This window comes from Doryrhamphus excisus, linkage group LG16 (genome assembly GCF_037039965.1).
Source record: "Doryrhamphus excisus strain RoL-2023G ecotype Guam linkage group LG16, RoL_Dexc_Guam_v1.1, whole genome shotgun sequence".
NCBI classification, from domain to species: domain Eukaryota; kingdom Metazoa; phylum Chordata; class Actinopteri; order Syngnathiformes; family Syngnathidae; genus Doryrhamphus; species Doryrhamphus excisus.
The window spans coordinates 8212653-8237183 of NC_136372.1; the positions used below are offsets into that span (position 1 = coordinate 8212653).

Here is a 24531-nt window from a genome sequence, read left to right on the forward strand (position 1 = left end):
CATTCTTGTCAGAGTGCATGCTGCTGATTGCAGAACTTGCCCCTTTTAACTAGTAAACTAGTAAAAATAAACAATAACATGAGCCGTTCAGCAACAATAGTAGAATACACAACAAGACACTTGCCATATTGTACAGTAATTGAAAAATGTACACAAACATAGGCTACATTTTTTCCGTTCAAACCAAAAAAAATGCTAACCGGAGCTGATGCTAACTGAGGCTTCTACTCTAGATGTCCTTGGACAACATGTGTTTTAATGACAAAATGTTGGACCGATCACAATAAAGTGAATTCATTGTAACTATGTACTGCTTCATTCTTGTCAGAGTGCATGCTGCTGATTGCAGAACTTGCCCCTTTTAACCAGTAAACTAGTAAAAATAAACAATAACATGAGCCATTCATCAACATAAATAGAATATCTGTCAGTTTCATTTCAAGTCAATGTGTTGGAGCTACTTTTACCAGCTGCTGCAGAGGCTCTCCCCTATGGGGCCACTGTAAAACACACACAGATTTGCACGATTTGTCAGGCAGCAGGTTATTTATAACTGTCTCGCTCAAGATCCATCGCCGGCGCCTGATTAGTGTCTCCCCTCCTATCCTCTTCTCACACTTCTTCCCTCACAATCGATCATCTTGTAGGCAGAATAATTGTGTTTTGCCACCATCCCTAAATCCCAGATGCTGGCGACACACTAATAATCCATATGGCAGTGGTATCTATGTACAGATGGTCTGATAATTGCCAACACGCCACGAGGATCGCCACTCTTTTGTAATCACATTCATTTGTTTTCTTGTGCTGGGTGTTCGCCACTTGATGCTTCAAGAGTTATCTCCCAAGACGAGGCTTTAGTGTGACCTAATGGGGCTATTTATGTTGCCTTGCATCACAATGAGTGCTGACATTTCAGCCTCACAGGCCATGTTCAGGTGTGTTGTCATTTGTATACAATGTGCTCTGTAGTTCCCCTCTTCAGGGTACCTAAGCTAAATCTAGGGTGTCATGTGATTAATGGGACATGAAAAATGGCGTAAAAGGTTTGAGTATTCATTGTCCATTTAGTTGTAGAGCCCCTTAAACAATGAAAATCTTTAAGTTTTTATATTTTGAAACATAAGGGCCTTCAAACCACAAAAAACACCTTAAACAAATCATCACTGAAGCAAATCATGAGGATCTCTGTATTGTATTCATATAAATGTAGCAGAAACCCCCTACAGGGCTGATAGGAAACACACAATTTGTGAAATAATTACATTATTTCAGCGTATATTTTGACTTGATTCTAAGCATTATTTTTTTTTTATCAGAAATTATGTCCTCTAGCGGTGTAAAAAGGAAATGCGGGCCTCGTGTTGCACTACTGTTTATCTCCGGAACACACGCTGGACGTCTTATGCGCATGCGCATTCAGTCGCCCTCGCTCTCAGTCTTGTTAAAAAAAAGTGTGCCCAAGAAGCATCACCCCGAAGAGGAGAGTGATGAAGGGCTGCAGTTGTCATAGCAACGCCTGGGTGGTGGTGGGGACGGCGGTGATGGGGGGGGGGGTGGGACCAGCGAGTTTGTTTTGTTATTGAAGGTCACGTGCGATCTAAGCTCCTCCCCCTCCCCCCTCCTCCAGTTAGCACACATTCAAGTCTGGAGCTGCTCCGGTCACTTACTACAAAATGGCTGCACAGGCTCCTACAACCACCGCGACGACGACAACCGACTGAAAGCTTCAACCGTAAGCATTCTCCCCCCCCCCCACTCGTGTTGCGAGATTTATTTGTACCTCCGCGCGACGTTTTCGCTTATCCAAAAAAATGCGGAATTCCGAGGACGTCAGCTTAGCCTTGCGAATGAAAAGAAAAGGTTTCGAGTACAGCCCACTTTTTGACATCAGTGTTTCCGTCAAAATGAGCGCCCTTTTAGCCGGGGGATTATTTTTACTTTGTGTTATGCTCTGCAAGCTTGCTCCATGTTGACAGACGCTAGCTAAACAGCACAGCTTATTGCGTTTGTTAGACTTCGTAGCTTTGCAATTAGCTTTAAATTGCTCATCCATGTAGGGAAAAGTTAACTACTTCCTAGTCGCTACTACAGAAGACGTGTTTGGAAAGTCCATCCATACATTAGAGGTGGGGGGGATGGAGCCAAATATCGATACCAGAGGCCTAGCTTATTGGTACTATCCTAATGAGATTGATATTTTTCAGTTCTCTCCTGTGTTTCTGTGTTTTTCATAAATGCTTGTGTGTTTGTTGTGTTGCTCAAATGTATTGTATTTTACAAACTCTGAGGGTAAGTCAGTAGTTTGCTTCAACAGTTTCGCGCAATAAACGACAAAAAATATTCAAGTAAAAAGTATTTTGTTTGGCGATACTGGCCCTGTATTGACACAGTGTCAAAGTGATACACAAATTTTCAGTGTATACATCCATTTTGAGCTGGAGCCTACCCCAGCTGCACATCCTATACTGGTTGCCAGCCAGTCACAGGGCGAATATAGACACACCTATGCACAATGAATTAGTCTCTTTTAGTTAGCCATTCGAACGCAGATCTCCTGACAATGTCGCTATGTTTGGAAAGTAGTTCATTGATATGACAACAAATCAAGCCTTTATAGCTTGTGATGCTTCATTCATTGCCTTCATCGCAACAACCGTTGTCATCCATCAGACAGTGTGTGTGTGCAGAATAGGGAATGCCAGTAGCAGCAGCCGGATGCTTGCAGAGGACAGCCTGCCTGACGTAAGCCCATAGCCCCGCTACTTTGCTAATGTGTTGCAGTTCCTAATTTGGAGGCCTGGCAAAGGATGGCGGCAAAAGGGAAACATTGGTGGGAGGCGGTGATGGTGTGCTTTTTCTGTCCCTGCCAGGTCAGGGGCCCCCCTCGCCTGTGAAAGAGGTATTCACTGAGAGGCGCAAAGGGGGGGGGGGGGATAACAAAAGCAGGCCACTAAATACTGTGATTACTATACAGCTTAGGTCAGGGTTTGAGGGGCACGTTGCCAGATTGTGGTGCTCTGTTTCGTTGTCAGTCGTCAGTGGTGGTGATGACCTTGCAGGAGCATTACTATTTTAAAATGAGTACCATAGTTTCCTTTGGTCTATTTGTTGTTGAAGACTGATGCATTACAGTTTGCTCATACTAGTTTATGTCTTATTACTATCCTCAAACTGTGGCACCAGCACCGGCGGTGGTCCATCCAGGGGGACTCAGCAACAGCACATATTCTTAATAGACACATATACATACTATGTAATAATTACTTAAGTACATTTTCTTTACTAAAATATTTTTATTTGACTCGCCTCATAGGCACTACAAGAAGTACGAATATAACAATAACGGTAAAACTCCAGACGGTTAGTCTTACCGTTTCAAACTTAAATGATGTTACAACCGTGCTTGATAACCGTACTTAAATAAACTCACGAATAGGGCTTCAGCTATCAAATATTTTAGTAATTCAATGGAAATCAAGCATTTTATTTCTTCAATTGACATTGTGCATAGTGTATCCATCCATCCTTTTTATATTCCGCTTATCCTCACTAAGGTCGCGGGTATGCTGGAGCCTATCCGGGCTGTCTCCCGGTTTGCTCTCCAAAATGGTGCCTGTGGCCCACAATGCTTTGCACGGTCGCGTGCGCTTTCAACTCCTATAAGCGGCAGGCACTCAGAAGAAGGTTTGGTTTGGTTTGTGTGTATCAGTAATTTTTAAGCATTCAACAATAATGTGATAATGATGACTGTGATAATTTTGGTCCCAATAATGGTAATGGCTTTACATCCCTAACCACAAGCCAGTTACGTACGAGTTGTAAGCCACATATTCAAAGCTGAACCGCAATGGTACATATGTACTACGTAACATGCCATGTTTTCATTGGTCGTTTAGATAAACAGTACATGGAAGAAACAGAGATTCACATCCAATTAAAACAGGGGTATCCCAAAAAGCAATCCTAATATGCTAATAACAAGTTAGATATAAAACAAGCTGCATCTCAAATTTGTGTTTATCGGTGACGTAGTGTATCATTATCATGATATAACAACTGGAATACACTTTATAGGGAATAATTCTAATTTTGCATGCAGAAAACAATACAAAATAATTGGAAATGACAAAAGTAGTTGAAGGCTTTTGTCGGCGAGGCGCAGAGTGGAAGCAGGGGTGGGAGTGCCATCATTGTACTTTGTCAAGCGTTCTCTATCAAATTCACAGTGCGCTACTGAGTTCCACGCAGTATTGTATGAAAACCAAGGCAAAATTTTGGCAAATGTTTTTGTCGAAATGAAGCAAACATATGTAAACATAGGTTTGACTGTATTTTGTCCCAACCCCAGAGAAACGTGCAGTATACTCGTATCAGTGCAAAGTGGGGCACTGACTTGAAAAGATGCAGTTTTATATAATAGAGCCTGCATCTGACATTGGTATTTAACCTATTAACAGTATCAATATTACTACTTTGCATTGTTTATTACAACTTTTTCCCAATTTTTGTAGTTTTCTTGTGATATGGGGTCAGTAAAAACTAAGCAGAGGGCTACACTTTAGACAGGCCTGTATTAAAAGATCAAAATCACTGTGAAGTACATGGACATTAGCCATAATATCAATATTTGCCACTTGTGTATCAGTGCATCATAATATTGATGTTGTTTCCTCCCTGGTTCATATTACATTTCACTGTCATTTCCTAAATGTTCACCTGACGTCATTATGCATGTTAGGCAGAAGATGCTCTCAAGCCTGTTTTTTGGAGCTCACCATTGGTTTCTCCTTTCTCTTGCTTGTCAGAAAGCATTAAGTTGGTCGTCACTGAGAATAGCTTCAAGTACTTTAGTCCAATCCTCTTTGCAGAAACGCACGGCCATGCTTGCCCAGCAGTTTTGTTTTAGCAGCTGCTATGGCTTTCTTCTTGCTGTGTGTCGTGCTACTGGAGATGTTGCTTTCACATTGTTGAAGCACCGTGATCTAAGGCATATTTAGTAACTGGTCAACTGTCGTGTATTTAATGAAGTACATAATGGAGTGTGATGGTGTTATTACACAGAGATACAACAAAATAGCCACATTAAATCTAGAATGGGGTCACTTTTTGCCTTTCGCACATAACCTGGCGAAGGCAGGATGTTGCAGCACATGTGTGTGCTTTTGCACATAGGGACAATATCCTCATAAATACTACAGTCGCTTCAAGCAGCTGTGAATGTCCAATGGGAAACATTGAAGGTGAAATATTGTCAGTGCTGTTTAAACAAATATAAGAAAAAAATTGGAAGAGCGTTTTGGAGGTTTTAAGTATCACAGGTTCTTCGGTCAAGGGCACCTTGGCAATGATGTATAGCCTCCGTTTTCAGATTTTTGCCCACGGTGTGTTTTAAATGTGCAAAATGCAAAAGAAATGCATATGGTATGAGTGTTGTGCTCAGTAGAAGTGTTTTTTTCCACAATGTGTTCCAGCAGAATTCTACCGTTGCTTCGGCAGCAGCTGCTACTGCATGCGGTCGCTGGCGAACGCTCTCCCAAGGGCTTGCCGCGCTCTTGTTTGGTCTGCAGCGACGGCATTCCTGGCACTGTGCCCAGTGCATGCCGTCTCGCACCCCCTCCCCCAACCATCCCCCCTCTCCCCCCACACACATGTTAAGGAAGCAACCCCATCCAAACACATAAAAGCACAGACCCCCCCCCGCCCCCCTTCTGCCTCCCATATTCAGGGAATTTAACATGTCAACAGACGCGCGTTTCACCTTCAGCTCCCCTCGCTGCCGATCTTCCACCTGCTGTCATGAGGCAGCCCTCGGCGCGTGCGTCGTTCTGTTTTCATTTTGCCCTGCCTTTGTCGGCACAGCGAGTGTCTGGTTTTAAGAGGGACGTGGGGCTGTAATCCTGTTGTTCTGACAAGGAGGGTGTAATTCCACTACAACACCAGCGTACCACCTTTTGTAACCATGCCTCCTTCCTGCTAATGGCTGCTCATGCACACAACTCGCAAGCAACCACCAAACTCCATTATCGCCTTGTACAACCATACAAATGTAAGTACCTTTTTGAATTCTAAAAGTGCACTATGTCTACTCACAGTATTTAGAAACATTTTTTGCTCATAAATGAATCCAAGTAAAATGAATCGGTCCCAGGGTTAAACTGTCACCTTATCATAAAATCTATATAACTGTACATGTGTTGTTGTAACATCTGGAACTCTCTTGCAAAGGAGTTTACAGAACGCTGACTGATTGCTACTTTAGAGATATTGTACTGAGCAGCCAGGATTTAGGCTTGTGTTCCTCATTTCTATGCCACAATAAGACCAATTCCGCATTAATAATCACACACAGTGGTATCACCAAAAAAAGGGAAAGCACACAAATATGTATCTGTCACTCACTGGCATCTTTTCCCTGAATATTGTAATTGAGAGCATCAATCAATTGATGATAAATTTATTTCATATAACTCATTCAAAGATGTAGTTCTGTTTTTTATAAACCTGGACGCCCAATCCCAACAACATATTTGTACACCTTTTACATTTTTTTTCCAAGAGGCAAAGACGGGTGATGACGCAACTCTCCACTAATGGATTTCACTTCAGAGAAATCTGGCAGAAGTGAATTTGATGAGAGCTTGGCAGAGATCATGTGGACCATGTTTATGTAGCCACAGAAGACAATATTCTCATCGGTCAACAGGGCTCGACAATAACGATGTACCGATGGCCCGGGGCAAGTTAAAACAAAATTCGGGCAAGTGCACTTTGGCATGCCTTACTGCCAACAGTTTTTTTTAAAGCGGTTCTTGTTGGGTGTTGGTAAAACACGGACTGCGTAATTCCGGTGGTAATTTGCAAAGCAATCCTTGCAAATCTTGAAATGGACCAATCAGAATAGTTTATTTAGACCGCGGTCCTTAATCCACAGTCCGCGTTTTACCCACACCCGTTGTTCGCGATCAACCAATCAGCGATCGTTTGACTATGAAAACATCCATCATGGCGTCGCTGCCAACATCGTCTAATTCTGAAGAAAACAGCAAAAAGTGATGAACCAGTGCCTCCTAAACAAGTATTTTATTAGCGGCAGCAAATCAAATGATGGCACAGGTGAGTGAATCACATTGCTGTGACAATTTGAAGTGGTCACAATGAAACACCACCCATTAGATCCAATACCAAGTGCTGATTTTGCACAAGCTACAAAATCTAGCGCTTCCATTTCTCTGTGGATTTTTCTCACCTTTGCTTCACAAATTATTGTTTGACCATTGAGCATTTTTTTCTGTATTAAAAACACATTACTAGTACACAAATGTGTCTATTCAATAATGTTTCATTGTGGTGCACAACTTATAAATATCACTGCTTACTACGACTATGATGTGTAAGGTATTATTTATTTTATTATTTATTTGAGATTCTCATGTGATGCCACAAAAAATTACATGATATCATTATGGCAGTCTTTTAATTTTACATGGGGCAAGTTCGGGCAAGTAGTTCTCACCTTAAGGATTCCCTATGGGCAAGTCATTTTGGTTTTTAATGTAGAGCCCTGGTCAAAATGTCTAAAATGACTGCACTGTATCACTAATTCTGTAGTTATTTTGAAAATAACCGAAGATTCGAACCCAGGTTTGTTCCCATATTTACATTTTATTTTTCATGTCTTTCAGCTGAGAGAAGTGACAATTACAAGTCGAGAAGCGTTTGATGGAAGATAAGAAAAAGAAAAGGCAAGAAGACAAGAAAAGGAAAGCTCCTCCGAAGAAGGTTAGCCTTGTCTCCTTCGACACGCCTGTTCTATCGTTTCGACTTGTCATTTATTCCTCAATCCAATTAGCGTGCGTTCAGTCGCTAAACCGCATGCACAGCAAAGGGTGTACCTGTTGCTGGCTCTCACAAGCAACTGTCAATCAAACTGGCAGACAGCTGTCAATCAAATAAAAATGTTCTCGTAGATGCATAGGTATGGATGTGTTAGTGTGAAAGAGGACAATTTATGTTGCATCTGCTCTCAGTTAAACCACCCCCCCAACCGCCCCGAACCCTTTCACCCCATCACAACAGTAACATGAACCTTTTGAGTATTTTAATACACGAGTGAGTGAACATGCCGTTCCAACAGAATGTTCTCCTGCTTGTTTTAATTTTCATTTTGTCTTTTTCCCTGCCAGGATACTGAACAGATAACCAAAGGTGAGTTGTTGTTTTTTTTTACTTGTTTACATAGAACAACAATCATGCACGCATTGCTTTCTGCTGCCAAAATAGGGGCTGTTATTCAATGTTATTTGTAAAAAAAAAAAAAAAATAAGTACCAGTAATACAATAACACATGACTTTTACACCAACAGCTGAATAACAAAACCAATGTTGTTATAGGGGTCAGGAGCAAATTTTACACAAGCAGCTGAGTAGCACAACCATCATTTTAAAGCGAATGCAGAGGTAGCTGAAGCTACTGAATGCTGATCACTTATGATGCGTCTACTGCAGCCACTGCCATCTTGTGTACGTAGTGAGAAACTTCACCAGGACGTTAATGCCGAAGTATTTTGACCCGCCGCTAATTAAAGACCCTGGCGGTTATTTGCTTTTGTAGACCACACGCCCACCCACTATGGGAGACTAATTGGCTTTTGGAGCGTTTACAATAGCTTTGTTAGCATCCTCCTGGTTGTGTTTTCTACTTAGTTTTTTTTCACTGCATCTGCAAATTGACCGGGACTAAGGTCTCCATTAAATTAGGCTAAGGGAAATACTCTGCATCTTTATGATGACCCTGCATCTAAGTGAAGATTTGGTGAGATTGAAAAGCTGCCAGTAGGTTTCTCAGCTGCTGTTCTATTATAGATAAATGTAGTCCTATCAGGTTACTAATGAGAAAAGACTCTTATTTTATAACAATAGGCGATCACAACACGGACAAGGAGAACCACAAGTGATTGCAGTATAAAAGAATATCTATCTGTGACCGAATGAGGGCAGGGTTTCCAATACATGTAATTGATCGTGGGGCAGCACGATATTTTGATAAACATGCCTGTCTGCCTTGTGTGACCAGATAAAAGTATGCACATCATCTTGAATTGACCTTCACTATGTTTCTGATTATCGAGTGAATGAAAAATAATCCATAAAATGTGTAGTCAATTGACAATAAGCTGTCACAAGCTAAGCCTATCTATGCCGGAGTGTGTGATCGCTCATGTTTCAGTCTCATTTGACTTTCTGCCGTTTACACATTTTGCCTGGCTCTCACTGCTTCTCAGCTAGCTGGCTCATTTTTGCCCCTTGGGTGAGCTACAAGTACCACTTAACAATCTTGCTCAACAATATTGTAGCAGTTGTCATTATAATACTTACTGCTTGTCATGTAGTGTGTCCAGTTTAAGGCAGCAATGCCATCACGGGGTTCTCTCTGATATTGCCCAACACACAGGGAGCTAATTAGGAGACCAGGGATGTCGCGGAGTCTGAATAAACAGCTTTTCATACACAGGAGATCTCCAGGAATACCCTGAGCACCATGGTAACAGTACACCACTTCGTCCCTTGGTTGAGGCACTGAGGCCCACCTCTGGGATCAGGCAGGAAAGGAGCTGAATGAACAGAGCTAGGCTATAAGGGGCAGGATGGAATGATTTGTTGTGGTTACAGTTGTGTGAAGTAGAGTGCAAGGCACTGCCAAAAAGACGATGCCTCTGGTTTAATATGAAGACCTGAGGGGGGAAAGCTTGCGAGAGGAAAAGAAACAGACTGAGAACATGCGCCAGTTTCCTGTTTGCCGTTGCTGGCTGGGGGGGTGGGGGCATATTGGGTGTGACTGGCTCATGTCTGTGACACCCATTGACTATACCTGTACCTTAATGTGACTGGACAACATGGACACACCATGGCACAGTTTTATGGCCACTTTGTCTGAAAGGGGTCAACTTATGTCGTGTATATTAGCCAAACATAAACATTAGTGGATGTTATTGTAGCAATTGGAAAAGATTGACTAGCTTTGATTGATGTTATCACACTAGCAACTCACTGCACTTTTCAGTTGCTGGTGGTCAACGTTGTCACAGAGCAGACAATTCTCAACATACCATATTGAATGTAAGGTGACCCTTTGTGGAAAAACATTTTTTAATGACAAAATTAGAGACATTAGACTTTAAAAAAATAAAACATTTTGTCAATATCAGTGTAATAAAAAACAGGTGGTTTACAATTAGATCAGGATTCCCCAGCCCTGTTTTGTAGTACCCCAGTTTTTAAAATGAGTGACTTGAAGAAAAACCTGGGGAATAGTCGTTTTGTACCGGTTTGCATATATATAAATCTCTAGACCATGGATATAAGATGACCCGTCTTTTTCAGATTTTTTAAATGAAAAATATTGTCTTATATTTGGGTCCAAAGGGTATATTTACCAGAAGATGATTTTTGACTCATTCAGTCAACAACAGGGTTTTGTGAAGACTCTGTACATCCCTACTCTGAAGTAGGTCGTAAAACCTTCTGTTTAAAAGCTATAGAACAGCTGTTACCAGTTGCTAGCTAGTAGTTAGCCTGCTCCCAAAGTGGTGTCTATGCTTGATGACAAGGCCCTCCGTAGATTTATCATCAGCACTAAAGTGAATGTTCAAAGTAAAAACTTCCTTTTATTATATACTGTGAAGAAGACAGGCTGGTTCCTGACATTTTTGCATTGCTGTACTGACCACCTCTCGCTGTCATGGGCTTAAGGGCAGGAAGTGCCCGAGAAACGGCGAACCAATGTCATGTCATCAATAAACTAGGGGTTAATGAGTTATTATGTCTCTAGTCACACTGTGGATTTTCCTCTGAGATGATGCGTGAAGTGCATGCATGTCAAGGCTCACATTTACGGTGTCATAAAAGATAACATTATTAAAAAGTTGTGTCGGTGTGATAGTTTCCTAACAAATTAATTTCCCATTCTACACTGGCTTAATTACAGCTAGCACTTTGTGTTGTAGAGTCATAAATTACAGCATGATCTTGACAGCATCACTGCCAACATGTTGGAGCCCAAGTCACGCCATTACTGTAGGTGGACTTGACAGGGCCATAACTGGTTGTACGTATGGATTGTAGCTTTGGTAGTGGATTAGTGACTCCAAATTGTCCATAGGTATGAATATAAGCGTGAATGGTTGTTTGTCTATATGTGCCCTGTGATTGGCTGGCGACCCGCCTCTCGCCTGAAGACAGCTGGGATAGGCTCCAGCATACACCCTGCGACCCTAGTGAGGATAAGCGATATACAGTGCATCCGGAAAGTATTCACAGCGCGTCACTTTTTCTACATTTTGTCATGTTACAGCCTCATTCCAAACTGAATTAAATTAATCTCTTACCTCAAAATTCTACACAAAATACTCCATTATGACAATGTGAAAAAACTTTTTTTTGACATCTTTTGAATTTATTAAAAATAGAAAACAAAAAAATCACATTTACATAAGTATTCACAGCCTTTGCCATGAAGCTCAAAATTGAGCTCAGGTGCATCTTTTTTCCACTGATCATCCTTGAGATCTTTCTACAGCTTAATTGGAGTCCACCTGCAGTAAATTCAGTTGATTGGACATGATTTGGAAATATAATAACTGTCTATATAAGGTCCCACAGTTGACTGTGCATGTCAGAGCACAAACACCAAGCATGAAGTCAAAAGAACTGTCTGTAGACCTGCGAGACAGGATTGTCTTGAGGCACAAATCTGGGGAAGGATACAGAAAAATTTCTGCTGCTTTGAAGGTCCCAATGAGCACAGTGGCCTCCATTATTCGTAAATGGAAGACGTTTGGAACCACCAGGACTCTTCCTAGAGCTGGCCAGCCTTCTAAACTGAGCGATCGGGGAAGAAGGGCCTTAGTCAGGGAGGTGACCAAGGCCCCGATGGTCACTCTGTCAGAGCTCCAGCGTTCCTCTGTGTAGAGAGGAGAGCCTTCCAGAAGGACAACCATCTCTGCAGCAATCCACCAATCAGGCCTGTATGGTAGAGTGGCCAGACGAAAGCCACTCCTTAGTAAAAGGAACATGGCAGCCCGTCTGGAATTTGCCAAAAAGCACCTGAATGACTCTCACACCATGAGAAACAAAATTCTCTGGTCTGATGAGACAAAGATTGAACTCTTTGGTGTGAATGCCAGGCGCCATGTTTGGAGGAAACCAGGCACTGCTCATCACCAGGCCAATACCATCCCTACAGTGAAGCATGGTGGTGGCAGCATCATGCTGTGGGGATGTTTTTCAGCAGCAGGAACTGGCAGACTAGTCAGGATAGAAGGAAAAATGAATGCAGCAATATATAGAGATATCCTGGATGAAAACCTGCTCCAGAGCGCTCTTGACCTCAGTAGACTGGTCATGTACCTTGACCATATAGACAGTAGACATTAGCACACAGCCAAGATCTCAAAAGATTGTCTTCAGAACCACTCCGTGAATGTCCTGGAGTGGCCCAGCCAGAGTCCAGACTTGAATCCGATCGAACATCTCTGGAGAGATCTGAAAATGGCTGTGCACAGACGTCTCCCATCCAACCTGATGGAGCTTGAGACTTATTGCAAAGAAGAATGGGCAAAACTGCCTAAAGATAGGTGTGCTAAACTTGTGGGATCATATTCAAAAAGACTTGAGGCTGTAATTGCTGCCAAAGGTGGATCAACAAAGTATTAAGCAAAGGCTGTGAATACTTATGTAAATGTGATTTTTTTGTTTTCTATTTTTAATAAATTCAAAACATGTCAAAAAAACCTTTTTTCACATTGTCATAATGGAGTATTTTGTGTAGAATTTTGAGGTAAGAGATGAATTTAATTCAGTTTGGAATGAGGCTGTAACATGACAAAATGTAGAAAAAGTGAAGCGCTGTGAATACTTTCCGGATGCACTGTAGAAGATGGATGGATGTTTTTCATTTTATGATGTATTGGAATTTGGCACAAAGTGATGCACCATTCATAGATGTAGATGCTACATGGTAAATGTCCCCGACCTTGTGTTTTCCCACACTGTGCTGTCAGACTATTAAGTGCTTTGAAATATCATTTTTGTCTGTGTTAAATGTGATGCATGGAGACGGTGTTCACTCTTAACTAGAGTGTCTGTCTGCATTTATTCACTTCCAATGAATCTTATTAATCGTCTCCGTTGTGAGACACGCATGCTGTCATTTCAAAGCTCATGGGCACCAAAAGAGACGTGGCGCCCTGAAGATAGGCCACCCTTTCCATGATAGTGTCATCACTAAACACTTACTCACGTATATTACATTTTACTTATCCACTGAAAATGACTAAACACACCTGTGTGTGTGTGTGTGTGTGTGTGTGTATGTATGTATCAAAGCTAAATGTGCGTTTACATTTTTTTATTTTAAAGCCTCATGCAAGATGCACATTAATATTTTTTTTTTCTAAAAATAGCCGCTACAATGCATTGCGCCATTCTTTTCTAATTAAATATAGAAAAAGTCAATTATAATCTTTATCACAAAAGCTCAAATCATCAGCCAATAACAAAAGAACAAAATATGGAGAACCAGGTTTAAGAGGACATTTTTAAATGTCTGCAGCTGAAATATACTTTGAATTAAAGAATGGTCAGTGTTTTTATGTGAACATTTTTGGAAGACACAAGCATGTTCTTATTTTGTTATAGTAGAACCAAAGTGTCAACTGCATCAGGCTTATTAGCAGCTGTCTAACTTCCTTGGTCCTGGACATGGCGAGTCCATCGTTTTCAGCAGGGTTTTAAAGCCGTTTTTCCAGTGTTTCATCGGGAACCATATTAGCAATATGATAAGGTTGCTTTTCCTTTCATGAGGAACACAACAGGAGCGTGCCAGTCATCGCACACATTCCTCATATTGGAGTTTGTGCCAAATTTAAAACAGACCGAAATACACCAGGAATAGGTGCTGATTCTGGAAGATCTACAAAGCTGTTTGTGCGGGTTATCGTGTGTAGCTGCTCAGTGGGAGTCCACAACTCAATACAAAGGGCCGTAAAATGAGCATAATAGGTCCCCTTTAAGTTGCTGCAGCTCTAATACTATGTATGCATTTATTCATTCATTCATTTTCTACCGCTTATCCTCACGAGGGTCGCAGGGGTGCTGGAGCCTATCCCAGCTGTCTTCAGGCGAGAGGCGGGGTACACCCTGGACTGGTTGCCAGCCAATCACAGGGCATATATAGGGCACATACAGACAAACAACCATTCACACTCGCATTCATACCTATGGACAATTTGGTGTCGCCAAAAAACCTAGCATGTTTTTGGAATGTGGGAGGAAACCGGAGTACCCAGAGAAAACCCATGCATGCACAGGGAGAACATGCAAACTCCACACAGAGATGGCCGAGGGAGGGATTGAACTCGGGTCTCCTAGCTGTGAGGTCTGCGCGCTAACCACTCGACTGCCATGCAGCCTCATATGTATTTACTAAGTCTGAAAAAGTATGTACAAATCCATAGGAACCATATCTATAGTATTGTCGCTTGAGAAAATGTAATAAAACGGTTGCTGAAATGCTAGGGCTGGTCTCATTTTTATGACCTATTGTAACTGCTGTCGAATTGTTGTACAAGTAGCCAAGCATCACAACAGTCTTAAATGACCTCATTATTATTATTATTATTATTATTACTCAGACAAAATTGTCATGTCGCTTCCCCCATGATTCATGATTTCATGTTATTCTTGCACCTCCACCCGCTAAATCTCACACAGTTGGAGCTTTTATCTCGAAGGTCGCAATTGTCTGCTTCCACCCGAGAGGGAGCACCGTAAACGGTCTGCCTGCTCCTCCACCCATTTTCAGTTCTATATCTCCCCAGACATACCCCCCCCCAAACACCAAGCCATGCTTGCTATCATCTTTTCAATCAGAAATATTCAGATTCCTTTTTAAAATGGGGAAATGCACGTCGTCGCCCCTAAGGCCGCGGTTTGATGTGCATTTTTGATGAGGCGGGAATTCTCCTGTGCGCCCGCGCAGCTGAGGACGGTGTGTTTTTACAAATAGGCTGTCTGAGAAGGTCTCTTTTCACTCTCTAGCTACAAAGCACTGGCTTAATCAAGCTCAACTCGCTGCAGGGATTTTATTTTAGCACTCAGTTTGTTTCTCCTGTATTTACTTTGGCTGGCTCATTTGCTTCCCTTGCAACAAGAGTCTACAGCAGCGCGGCATACTGTAGAGGCAAGTAGTGTTCTAATTGTAAGAGGATTGACCACCTAAGCTGGTTTCCGGCAGTGAGACCCGAGCTCACAGCGGCTCTGGCGAGGGGGTGGAGTCTTAAAAAACAGACACATACGCACATACCTCATTCCCTCGCTTCTGTCTTTCTCCCACCCTCTCTTCTCATTTTTTATCTCTCCTCTCTGATTGGCTAACAGAGCAGCCAGCCCCACTTTTTTTTTCCTCCTCCCTTCCCCCAATGCTTCCAGAAGAATCGACGTCACACATCCAGAGTCCCCACGGTGTAAAAATCGCCTCCATATCTGTTATTATTAAACAATGTGGCGCAACCACAGCAATTTTTTTTCCCCCGCAAGGAATCACCTCTTAAAGTCTGTGGTGCGTCTCGTCTCCTGTACGAGTCCAATAATAGTGACAGGAGCGTTGATACAGACAGGGGGTGCGGGGAGGTCGTCTGGGATGAGGCACAGATAATAACAACAGAGAACGAGGAGCAGATGCTTCAACCTCTGATCCTGTGAGCAGACAGATGCAGGTGAAACCGGATCAGTTCGAGGTTGTAGCCTGCTGCAAGAGAGGGGGGGCAGAAATGTACGCTACAAAATGCACACGCCAAAAAAAACGCAAGATGGCGTATGTGAGCAAACGTGTCCAACTGTATTAACAAGTGAGTGGCTGTATAGGCTCCACGACGGCATCCTGTCCTCCCCTTAGTGTGGGCCTCAGCGTTACATAACACTTTGTTTGTGTGTGTGTGTGCGAGTTATTCATTGCTTCACTGCATGCACTTGAAGGCTTAGCCAATGGCAGCGAGCTTGCTTCAAAAAGTGTTTATTTTAGTTTCACTGTTTATTTGATCACTACAAAGAGTATATGGAGACTATAAGCACATTCATTTCACCCTGTTTACATTGTTGTTTACCAGCGTCCTTATTATGTAACGATACGTTCAGAGGCGATTATCCGCTGTGCTCTACGCCAATAATGCATCTGACCCACTCATGTGCGGATAATCCTGTTTGACCTTAGGGTGACCCTTTGACCTTGTATTTCCACATTTCTCACAAGATTTGACACTTTACTGCAGTGAATCCTCCAAAGTCAGTCATTCCAAAAGTTGTACAACATTCCAAAGTTGTTCAGCGTTCATTTACGAGTTAAGTGTGGTGTTCGCCAACCATGCGTAAAGCCCCTGCATTCCCTTAAAGATCCATTTTATAGTATTTTTCAACAAGTCTCAGAGGTCCTACAATAGTGTATTGTAAGTATGCTAACCAAAATCTAGCTGTTAACAATCTCTATGGGGAACACAATGTTTTGTGTAGCGCTTTCATGCTAATGAGTTGTATTTTTCCATGCTGTGACAGTGTGTAGCTCAAAGAAGCCACATTGTGTTCACTGTATCCACTTTTTACCTACAGTCATTATCACGGTTAATTGGCTCCAGCCCTGACCACAAATTTCGGCAAAATGGGCTTAAATATTAAATTAATTATTCCATAAAAATGGAAAATAAAATATTAAGAATATCTTAATAGGTAGAGCATAGAACACCAATTTATGACCATCTAATGATTTTTAACATGATTGGAGCCCTTTAGTTAGCACCTAGTTGTTGATTTACAGTATGTGATGCGTTAACTGTGGATATGTTGTGTTTTTTAATATATGTTATGATATGTTTTTGTTTCATTACACCGTAAGCAGGTGTGCCGTTTTGTTTGATAGCACCTATATATTATATAGATGGCCTCCCAGTTTGGGAGACGACCACCTGAACCATGCTACCCAATAGTAGACGTGACAAGCAATAAGACATAACAGCAAGCTACTGAGCTAACGAATTAGACTTTGGTTTATTTATTCTTAACTTAAGAATAGTTTTGAAACTGGGTAAGTAAGAAGCCAAAAATGTACCACTGCCACACGGAATGAGAGCACTCATTCAGACTCATGTCAGACTCTTCAACCATGGCAGGTAGTATATCATCAATGTAACATTACTGCCTAGTAGTGACCGGGATACCACATATTCATACTGATTTTTTTTTGTAACTAATAATAGGCCAAACACATATGTATGTATTAATTCATGAAGGAGTTTTTTCCTTCATGAACTTCTAAAGCGCCTCTTCTCTAAAAGTGGAGCAATCAAGTGAGGGAGATGATAGATTTTTCTTATGTTTGGTCCTCATAAACACACATAATTATGAAAACATCATTAACAAGTCAATTTTTCTTTCCACAGTGCCAGACTCTGCCAGGCTCGACCCCGTCCCTTCTCTTCCCCCTACCGACCCAAGTGTCACCCCGCCACCGGTAACCCCAAGCAGTGGCGATGGCAAGCGTGCCCCCTGCGGAGGCCAGCCTCAGACCACCCCACAGACCCCGCCCCGCAGAGAGGTGCCCCCGCGCTTCCGCCAGCAGGAACACAAGCAGCTGCTGAAGAGGGGCCAGCCACTACCCCCCGGGACCCTGCCTCTCATCATCGCTGAGCCTGCAGCAGCAGTAGCCATACATCCTGCTCCCTGCTCAACCAACCTGTCTACAGGTCAGCCAACATTATTTCATGAGATTATCACTTTGGGCAACAGCATGCTGTCAAAGGCAAGCTATAATTAATTGTGCATTGGAAAAATAAAGAAAAGTTTCTTTTGCAAACCTGCTAATGAAACAATGAATAGATTTTAGGACTAGGATTAGCAGAAAACAGCACCAAAAAAGTCCCTAGAAAGTCTGTTTCTGGCCTAAATCAACCATTTTAATCCTATTACAAACATGAGGCATTCAAAAGATGCATATACATACATACATACATGTTTCTGATGTGTAGTATTGTACACATGGTCACTCGGTCATATTACATTGATGAGACAATAGCCACTGCAGGATGTATTTGGTGTGACTCTCCCAATGCTAGTGTCATATTATGTCTTATTTAGGCCTTAGACGGCTCATTTTATGTCTACTATATAGGGTAATGTGAGTGTAGAGGTGACTATAGGGGTGTTATTTGATGTCGCGAGTGCTCTAATAATAACAATAATTTAAAAAAAAATTATTTAGAAGGTGGTGAACAGGTTTTCTATACTCTTAACTACAGAAATATTAGATTTAGGATTTAAGGAATCCTACTTTGTGGAAATACACTTATCACGGTCTGGAACCAGCTAACCGCGATAAGAGGGATGTCTGTACTCTCTCACTGTGCCACACTTTAAAAACCCCTTGTCAAGATCCTGTATTTCCCCTAAAATGTAAATTGTTAGCTTACCAAGACATTTTGGATAATTATCCGCTTACAGCTATGGGGAAAAATTGGGGCTAATGTGGTCAATAAAGGCCAAAAATCATACAAACGCATCTCAGAAGAGTCTGAAGCTATAATAACTTCAACACGGGGATGGCTAAGCACCATGTTCCATATTTCCCATGTGCCCAAAATTTATTGACGAAGAGCACATAAACGTATAACATGTAAACATCTTTTTTTTTTTAGCTGTGAACACTGATGTGTAGAAGAGTGTGTAGTCACCTGTGTGTCCGACTTCTGTTTATTTTTACTCTGTCTGGCTGGGAATTAGAAATGGGAATCGAGGAATCCAGAGGATGAAAATGGAGTGTAAACACAGCTGGCATAACAGTATGTGATTGTGTATTTTTCCTTCCGGAGTCACCCAGTGAAGCTTATTCTCAGGTATTTTCTGTCGTCTCTGAAGTATCATATCTTCTTTATAAGAGAATGAAGTGAACGCAGCGCTATCTCCATGGCAATGAGACGTCTAGCCCACATCTTTCTATTTCCTTCTCCTCCTTTTCATTGTCCTCCTACACTTTGCTGACTGTTTCCTGTTTTGTTTTTTGCGAGAGGAGGAGAAGCAATACAGAGCTAGCTAGTTGGCTGGGCACCTCAGTGGGGCCGGGCTTGGCATCACTAGAAAGGCGAAGGAAAAGAGATCGGTGGAGGGAGCGAGCATGGCAGAGGTCCAGTGCTGTGGGCTGGAGTGACTCATGGCTTACGGTAAAAGCTACTGCTTCTCTCCTCCCCTCTTCAGCAAGTCTCCGGTTCTCCTTTCACTCGCCGTGTTGACTGACTCGCTGTCACTGAAGTGGCTGGATGTATGAGGACATGGAGGGGAGGCAGAGGCAGTATTGAATTTGTATTTATTGTACTGTAACTTTCTTATCAAGTGCTTCCACTAGTTGAGTTCCCATTCCTTTGATGCAGCATTCACTGGAATGATTAAGCTTTAAATGCATCCTGATGTCCTATTTTCATCAAGAGGCGAAAAATCAAAGTGAACCAAAATCTGCCAGTACAAACCATCTAAGCGTGTTTATTCTGCATATACAAATCACCGGGTGAAGGAACCTAAAACCAGAACCTGGTGCTGTTCTTTGTTGTCCTCATTTTTCATACAGATTTTTCTGTTCACTTGTAATTTGTCCAAGAATGTAGCGTATACATAGACTGCTTGTGACACTCCCTAGCTCAGGGGTGGGCAAATATTTTGACTCGTGGGCCACATTGAGTTAACAAAATTGCCCGGGGGGCCAGAACATATATTTAACACACACACACACACACACTATTTTATGCTTATAATTTTCCTTGAATTATTTGTCTAATTTTATGTGTAAAAGTGTTATACTATCAGCTGTATGTTCTCATATCCCTTTTTTCAGGAGCACTTTAAACATCAGACCACATCAAACTATGTCATTTCATTTGACAGTTTTGTTTAGTTTTTTTGTTGTTTTTTTTAACTAAATAAGACATTCCACTTGCAAGTCATGTGGCCAGTTTTTATGTTAAAAGTTGAAATACTTAGAAAGCAACTGGCGGGCCGGATTCAAACACTTGGTGGGCCGCTTGTGGCCCCCGGGCCGCAGTTTGCCCACCCCTGCCCTAGCTTGTTGGACTGGGTTGCCCGAAAGCAAGTGGACCGTATTTTCTTATGTAGTTGTGTATTTGCTCAACTGCAGATAGTACCAGGCTTTCTTTAGGTACCTAATTCCACAGTACCTAATTCTTTTTAAAGGGACCCTAACTTTTAAAAGCTTTTAAAATGATATTGTATTCCATGGGGCAATATAGTAAGTATTGCAAGTATTTTAATAAAATGGCCTCACAGCTAGGAGACCTGAATTCAATTCCACCCTCTGCCATCTCTGTGTGGAGTTTGCATGTTCTCCCCGTGCATGCGTGGGTTTTCTCCCACATTCCAAAAACATGCTAGGCTAATTGGTGACTCCAAATTGTCCATAGGTATGAATGTGAGTGTGAATGGTTGATTGTCTATATGTGGCCTGTGATTGGCTGGCGACCAGTCCAGGGTGTACCCCACCTCTCGCCCAAAGACAGCTGGGAAGGGCTCCAGCACCCCCTGTGACCCTCGTGAGCCCAAGCGGTAGAAAATGAATGAATGAACTTCATAAATCTCAAGTTGTGTGCAGAGTAAATCTACTTTCTTCTCCTGTTGGCCAACATATTCTGATTCTGCAGCCTCGCCTCCTCCACAACCGCGCCTACCTTGTTGCAATTGGTCAGGGGTCAAATTATTATCGGCTCTCATGTTCAAAAGCTCAGAGCTGCATGCAGCTTTTTTTTTTTTTTTTTTTTTTTTTTTAAGGACTCAGCGCCCAGTTCTTCATAAGATCATAGTTATTCTTCATTGATCGTTTGTGTAATGATTATAAAACTTTGAGGAGATCTGTATTACATGTATGTAATGTCATTTAAATTCCAATGCTGCTTTATCAATGTTTGTGGAATAGCCGTGTTGCCCTTTAGGATTCCTCTTGTACCTTTCCAGTGGCTCATGTCTCTGTAAAACCCAGCTTCTGCTTTTGTGGAGAGCAGTAATGTCATGGGTAATATGCTTTCCATTACTCTATTCTTACAACAGCAGCGATATTGTCTGCCGAATGAAGGCCTGTCCCTGCTTTTTATTTCCCCAATTCATTCACAATTTGACCTCATCCCCCTTTCATCTAACTCTTACCTTGCCCTCTATTTCGTTGTGCAGTCACATGCTGGCTCTTTTGAAAAGTCAGGCTGATTATCTTGGCTGGGATGTCCACATGTGCATGTATGTCAGCTACGGTTCTACAGCACAAGAGAGTGCACAGTATTTGTCTGCTTTGCTAGTTAAAAGTGAATAACAGGCTTTTGCTGGCAACAACAAAAATAGAGAGCGTGTGTGTGCCGGATAGACTGGATGTGCTCTGCTGATGACACAAAAAAGTGCGTAGGGGATTCCCTTTTAGAGGCCTTGTGATGTGATTAAACATCAACTCTCCTCTGAGCACAAATCTCCAGTGTTTTATTTCCTTCTATCACATTTTCTGCGCCATAAGCGTTCATGCACCTCCGCCTCCGTTGTTGCTAACATCACAGCCTGCATGTACTGTAGCAAGCCTGAGGCAGGCAGGATTAGTCCACACTACATGTAGTATGTCTGTCAGCATTTCCCATTATTTTAGCGGGCTCGCTGTGTTACCGTTCGTTTTGGCTTGCTCGCCATATCCCAAGGCTCTTTCATGGCAAGAAGGCGTGTGAGAGTGAGTTATTTAAAGACTGGCATGTTTGGAGAAAGCCCTTGACCTGGTTTATCCTTTCAGGGAAGGAGGAGGGGCTATGTGGCTATGTGGAAAACATGACAACATGCATGGGAACTTTAGAAAATGCAAGCCTCTAGCCTCTGGCAGTCTTTTAAAATGAAAGCGTAGGAGTTAATTGAGTAATTTTATCTATTGATATTTTGGTGAATGAAATTTCACTAATTATACTTACTGCCCATGCCAAAACTGCGAACACATGACCTGCCAACATGTACACATTTGCTGTACTCTGCACACATTTTGAATAGTTTTGAATATACTCCGCTGCTCTCCAGTTGGACATTTTGCACTTCACCGTTCTCAGGGTCAATTTCAGTCTATGAAACCTGGATTATGCTCCCGTGTTGAGGCACCACTGTATGCTCCAGTAGCATGCTCCGACCTGCAAACTGTCCTGCGTAGCGTGGTGTGCACCTCCAAAAGAAAATCTAACCTCTAACCTAACTTCACTGTAAAGGCTGTAATAATCGATTGGCTTGTGGTCCATTATTTCCTGTGTGTATTCAATTCACTCAGATGAGCCCGCCGTGGTGTAGTGGTTAGCATTCTGGCCTTTGGAGTGGACACCCGGGGTTCAAATCTCCACTAGTAAGCGTCATCAAGGATCAAGCGGATGCGGATCAAGATCTGCTGTGGCAACTCCGTTATCAGGGAAATGCCAAAAGAAACAAACAAACATACAATTAATTCAGATGGCACACAGCACACCTCCAAAGACCTTCTCTGCCAATTTCGGGTCAACAATTGTAATTAAATAATATTTTTCTCAGCAGACACGGAGAAGACCAGTAATATAATAATATTATATAATAATAATAATCATTGTATTACATTACCATGAACCCTGAGATTCAAACTTAGCTTGCATGTGCCAAGCGCCACCATGGATACCCACTGCACCAACCAGCCACTTGAATATAATTGAAGGGAACAAATTCTAGAATTTACTAAGTTGTAAATGCATTTCAGTGTTTTTGGTAGTGTTTAGGCCAGCAGAGAAGGGTTTACTGACCCTGACTGTGCACCACCGAAAAGCTGAAGAAGATGAAATGTTGATACTAATAATAACACAAAGCTTTGTCTTTAGAGCTCTTTTTAGCCTCTTTAGAAAATTAATATCAAAATGGCCCCAAGAGGGGGGTGGAGTATTTTTTCTTCGAGGTCGGCAGGTCAGCAAAAGGGATGCTTTATGCTATCATAAGAGTTTTATTTGTCAGCTTTTATGGAGATGTTTAATTTTTGTCACCCCGTTGTTTGGTCTGAAATCTTCCTTTTAAACTTCATGAAAATTATGATGCTGCTGAGCAAGCACATTTTATGGCTTGAATTTGTCGAAGGAATTGTTCATCTGGTTGGCTCGTGCATTGTCCTGCATCAGTCCCCCCGTACACATCCCTGCTAGATTACCTCCTCTGTCCATCACTCAACAAGCATCTCTCATTCTGCCATCTCTGTTGGTTCCTATTGATCAGTCTTGACCACAAAGCCCAAAGTCCATTCATTGGGGGCGGGGGGTGAAAATGTTTAAAGGCCCTATATTATACTGTGTTTCAATTATTCGAAGCCTAGTTGGAAGTGGACTGCTGCCACTGCTACATTGCGGTGGCAGCAATTTTTTTTATATTAAAATTTACTGTCTGCAATAATGTAAACATTAGGGTAGTTTTCACTGGCTTGACCAAGAAATGCATTAATTGATTTGAAGTACTTTTCTCTAAAGATAACTAACACAATAATTAATTGTGCACATAATAATTGTGTGCATAAACTGAGTAATATGACAGTGAAAATATCTACATAGCATTCATTATAAATCAAACATTACAGATAAAATTAGAGAGAAATTAAAAGGATTATGCATATTACAACACAGCCGAAATCAAGGCAGCATATTAAAACGCTTTCAGAAATGGGCACAATTCATCACCAAATAGATTGACAAACCAATTTGGAGAAAACACACATTTCTGTAGTGGAGATCTTGACACACTTTTTTTTTCCGCCAAAGCCCAAGAGCGAATCAGGAGCGGTCTTCATGTCAGCTGACTGATGTAGTACGACGTCTACAAAGTGGTTATGATGTAGGTGACACACGATGAATAGCACCACACTACAGAAAATTAAGAAATACTTAACTTAAAACTTAACTTAAAATATGCAAATATTTTGACTAACAATAGGACAATGATATATTTTTGCAAAACCATGATTAATGTGAAGCTATGAAATTCCAATCACAAATTGGCGAGGGATGACTGTTCCGTCATGTTTTGACAGCAACATCATGCTCGTTTAGCCTAATCTCTGAAGACAAAACACAAGCCAGAGCTTCTGGCTTTATTTTAAGATGTGTAGCAAAGCCTGCGTTTTTACTGAGATGTTCTATTTGGACATGTTCTCAGACCTGATGCTTATAAACAGGCTCTATCAACTCAGGCTTCACTCGGCCATAACCCGCCCCACCCTCCACCCCCTTTATTGCTTCTATTAATTCACAACATGTCATCCTCTGCTGTGACACCTTGACACTGAGGATGTCCAGGTTCAGCTGCACTGGGACCAGATTCTTATTACCTTGCCACCACCTGCTTATGTAGCCTTCACTGTCTAATGATCTTAATTAACACTGAATAGATACATTCTGTTACCATGATGGTTTTGTGTGC

General features: G+C 41.9%; 1 protein-coding gene across 3 annotated transcripts in view; it reads left to right on the plus strand.

The window, feature by feature from the left end:
* The first annotated feature begins 1617 nt into the window (after positions 1-1617).
* The window catches only part of LOC131103814 (trinucleotide repeat-containing gene 6C protein), a 40421-nt gene continuing 17507 nt past the window's right edge, over positions 1618-24531 (plus strand). For all 3 annotated transcript variants that reach the window (XM_058050375.2, XM_058050378.2, XM_058050377.2), the window contains exons 1-4: positions 1618-1735; positions 7686-7782; positions 8187-8208; positions 17490-17792. In XM_058050375.2, the coding sequence (XP_057906358.2) occupies positions 7723-7782; positions 8187-8208; positions 17490-17792 (385 nt within the window). In that variant the 5' untranslated portion in view covers positions 1618-1735; positions 7686-7722. The remainder of the gene's footprint in view (positions 1736-7685; positions 7783-8186; positions 8209-17489; positions 17793-24531) is intronic.